General features: G+C 52.8%; 1 protein-coding gene across 1 annotated transcript; it reads left to right on the top strand.

Moving 5' to 3' along the window:
- Nucleotides 1–2,121: 2,121 nt before the first annotated feature.
- Nucleotides 2,122–2,848, top strand: LOC106819809 (the record flags this gene model as incomplete). The annotated part of the gene is made up of 1 exon (XM_014824392.1): nt 2,122–2,848. A coding segment is annotated over exon 1 (727 nt), but the record flags the coding sequence as incomplete, so codon positions are not given.
- Nucleotides 2,849–3,428: the final 580 nt, after the last annotated feature.

Below are 3,428 nucleotides of genomic sequence, written 5' to 3'. Positions count from 1 at the left end.
TAAGCAAGCACGCATGCACGTAAGCAAGCACGCCCGCACGTACGCACGCACGCACGTAAGCAAGCACGCGCGTACGTAAGCAAGCACGCACGCACGTACGTAAGCAAGCACGCGCGCACGCACGTAAGCAAGCACGCACGCACGTACGTAAGCAAGCACGCACGCACGTACGTAAGCAAGCACGCACGCACGTACGTAAGCAAGCACGCACGCACGTAAGCAAGCACGCACGCACGTACGTAAGCAAGCACGCGCGCACGTACGTAAGCAAGCACGCGCGCACGTACGTAAGCAAGCACGCGCGCACGTACGTAAGCAAGCACGCGCGCACGCACGTAAGCAAGCACGCACGCACGCACGTACGTAAGCACGCACACACGTACGTACGTAAGCAAGCACGCACGCACGTACGTAAGCAAGCACGCGCGCACGTACGTAAACAAGTACGCGTGCACGTACGTAAGCAAGCACGCACGCACGTACGTAAGTAAGGGCGCGCGCACGTACGTAAGCAAGCACGCACGCGGGCACGTAAGCAAGCACGCACGCACGTACGTACGTAAGCAAGCATGCGCGCACGTACGTAAGCAAGCATGCACGCACGTACGTAAGCAAGCACGCGTGCACGCACGTACAGACGTAAGCAAACACGCACGCACGCACGTACGTACGTAAGCAAACACGCACGCACGCACGTACGTACGTAAGCAAACACGCACGCACGCACGTACGTACGTAAGCAAACACGCACGCACGCACGTGCGTACGTAAGCACGCACGCAAGTACGTAAGCAAATACGCACGCACGCACGTACGTGCGTAAGCAAACACGCACGCACGCACGCACGCACGTACGTACGTACGTAAGTACGCACGCACGTACGTAATAAAACACGCACGCACGCACGCACGTACGTACGTAAGCAACCACGAACGCACGTACGTAAGCAGGCACGCATACATACGTAAGCAAGCACGCGCGCACGTACGTAACACGCGCGCACATACGTAAGCAAGCACGCGTACGTACGTAAGCAAGCACGCACGCACGTACGTATGCACGCACGCACGCACGTACGTAAGCAAACACGCACGCACGCACGTACGAACGTAAGCAAACACGCACGCACGCACGTACGTACGTAAGCAAACACGCACGCACGCACGTACGTACGTAACCAAACACGCAAGCACGCACGTACGTACGTAAGCAAGCACGAACGCACGTAATACCCCTGTCACACCTACCCGCGATCACGCTCGCGCTCCCACTGCGACCTGGAAAGTATGAAAGCGCGATGAAAAGCGCAGTAAGGTCTATGAGAACGAGTTGGTGACGCAGTGGAACCTGTCAAGGACGGAAGTGGGTCGCCATGAGCTACCTTGAGCGCCCAACCTTGGCTCTTGTGTTGTTTCGAATCAATACAAACGGTGTAATGACGCAGTACAGTTGCCGTGTCGAACTACATGAGAGTATCGTGGACGTAGCAACAACGCATAGAAGCGACTTGGGGTCGCAGAAATCGTCCCCTGTGACTGGTTTGCGACTGTTGTACGCTGATCGGGCTCTCCATACGTGCCTCTCCCGTTCGTGTTGCGCCGTTACTGCGCTTCCACTACGCTTTATGGGCTTGTTTCTGCTCATTCTACGTCCACATTGCGCTGCCACTGAGACTATGACGCTCGTAATACGTCCAAGGCGTTGTTCCCACGTTTGCAATAGGCTCACGGTGCGTTCTTATTACAATCCCACTGACCCCCTCCGCCCCCCCTCGAGCAGCACATACGCACATGTTTGTATAAATACAAGCTTTATCCTTCTATACACAATCAGTGTGCATCTGCTCTTTACCATGGCCGCAGACAGGCAGAATGTGCTAATTGATACTATAGTTAGCACATAATGCAAGGCACAAAGATGACCAGGCATTTGGTCAACGATCATGAGAAGCAAAGAGAGAAAGGAGGAGAGTAAAGTAAGGAAGAGGAGATGCTGGGTTCAACCATGGGGTTAGACGTGGGGAGAGGAGGTTCAGTTTCCAGCTATCAACTGCCTAATGGCGAGCTACGATCACGAAATATCTGCATACTGCTTTTAACTTCCTGAGAGTACAACCAAAGATGTTTGATGAGCTCCTAGCAAGACTTGGTCCAAGATGCACCAAACAAGACACCATGTATAGGAAGGCTATGGAACCAGGGTTGAGGATTGCAATTACTATGCGCCACCTAGCAACCGGTGACAAGTACGCCAGTATGAAGTTTGGCTTCAGAGTTCCTCATAACACCATGTCTGTCCTAGTACGAGAAGTCTGCCAGGCCATCGTAGATGAGTACAAGGAGAAAGTCATCAGCTGTCCAATCTTCGCTGAAGAAGGGTGTGCCGTTGCTGAAATGTTTGCACGTAGTTGGAACGTCCTTCATGCCTGTGGAGCCCTTGATGGAAAACATGTTGCCTGCAGAAAGCCAGCGAACATTGGAAGCCTTTATCACAACTATAAAGGCTTCTTTTCCATTGTTTTAATGGGCCTCGTTGATGCAGACTATAAGTTCCTCTGGATAGATGTTGGAGGGCACGGACACATGTCAGATTCACAGATCTCCAATGATTTAGAGCTGAAGGAGTGCTTAGTATATGGAACTATTTGTCTTCCTCCAGCAGACCCCCTACCAAAAGACGACAGGGACATGCCATATTTATTCCTGGCTGATGATGCATTCGCGATGCGGACCAACATGATGAAGTCTTACTCGATGCGCAAGATTACCAAAGGGCAAAGGATCTACAACTACAGGATATCTAGAAGGCGTCGCGTTGTGGAGAATGCCTTTGGCATCCTTGCCCAACGTTGGCAGATTCTCTTGACCTATATATACACGCCGCGCACGCGCAGTGAGCGAGTTGGAAACGTATTGACAGCGTAGTAACATACACCCGTCAGACTGGACGGCGACCATCCGCGACCGTACGGCGACCAGAAAATATACAAGGTCGCCGGCACGTTAACACAACGCGAGAAAAATACCCAACAAATTACAAAATTGAAAAAAAAGCCGCGACCTCTGCGATCATACCGCGTTCTCACGGCGCGCCCGCCACGACCTCTCCGCGCTTATGGCGTTTCTATTGAGATCTATGGGCTTGGCAACGGCGATTACCGGCGTTCCCGCGACGCTCTCACCACGCTCCATGGGTTCTTACCACGCGTCTTCTACGTGTATCGCGACTGCACGGCGACCTCACGGCGTTTCTACCACGTTTTCACGGCGACTATATAAGCTGGTCAGATTTTCGGAAATTTCAACTGTATAGTTGTGCGTTTGCTCAGTAGAAACACGATAGTTGTAGAGTAGAAACACGATGCCGAAGAAACAAGCTACCATAGGCCGTAGCCGTGGCCGTCCCCGTCCCCCCTAAAAAACTTCTC

The sequence above is a fragment of the Priapulus caudatus genome, unplaced genomic scaffold, assembly GCF_000485595.1.
Source record: "Priapulus caudatus unplaced genomic scaffold, Priapulus_caudatus-5.0.1 Scaffold4573, whole genome shotgun sequence".
Taxonomy (NCBI): Eukaryota; Metazoa; Priapulida; class Priapulimorpha; order Priapulimorphida; family Priapulidae; genus Priapulus; species Priapulus caudatus.
The sequence above is the reverse complement of the archived record's forward strand: the minus strand, read 5'-3'. Positions and strand labels throughout refer to the sequence as shown.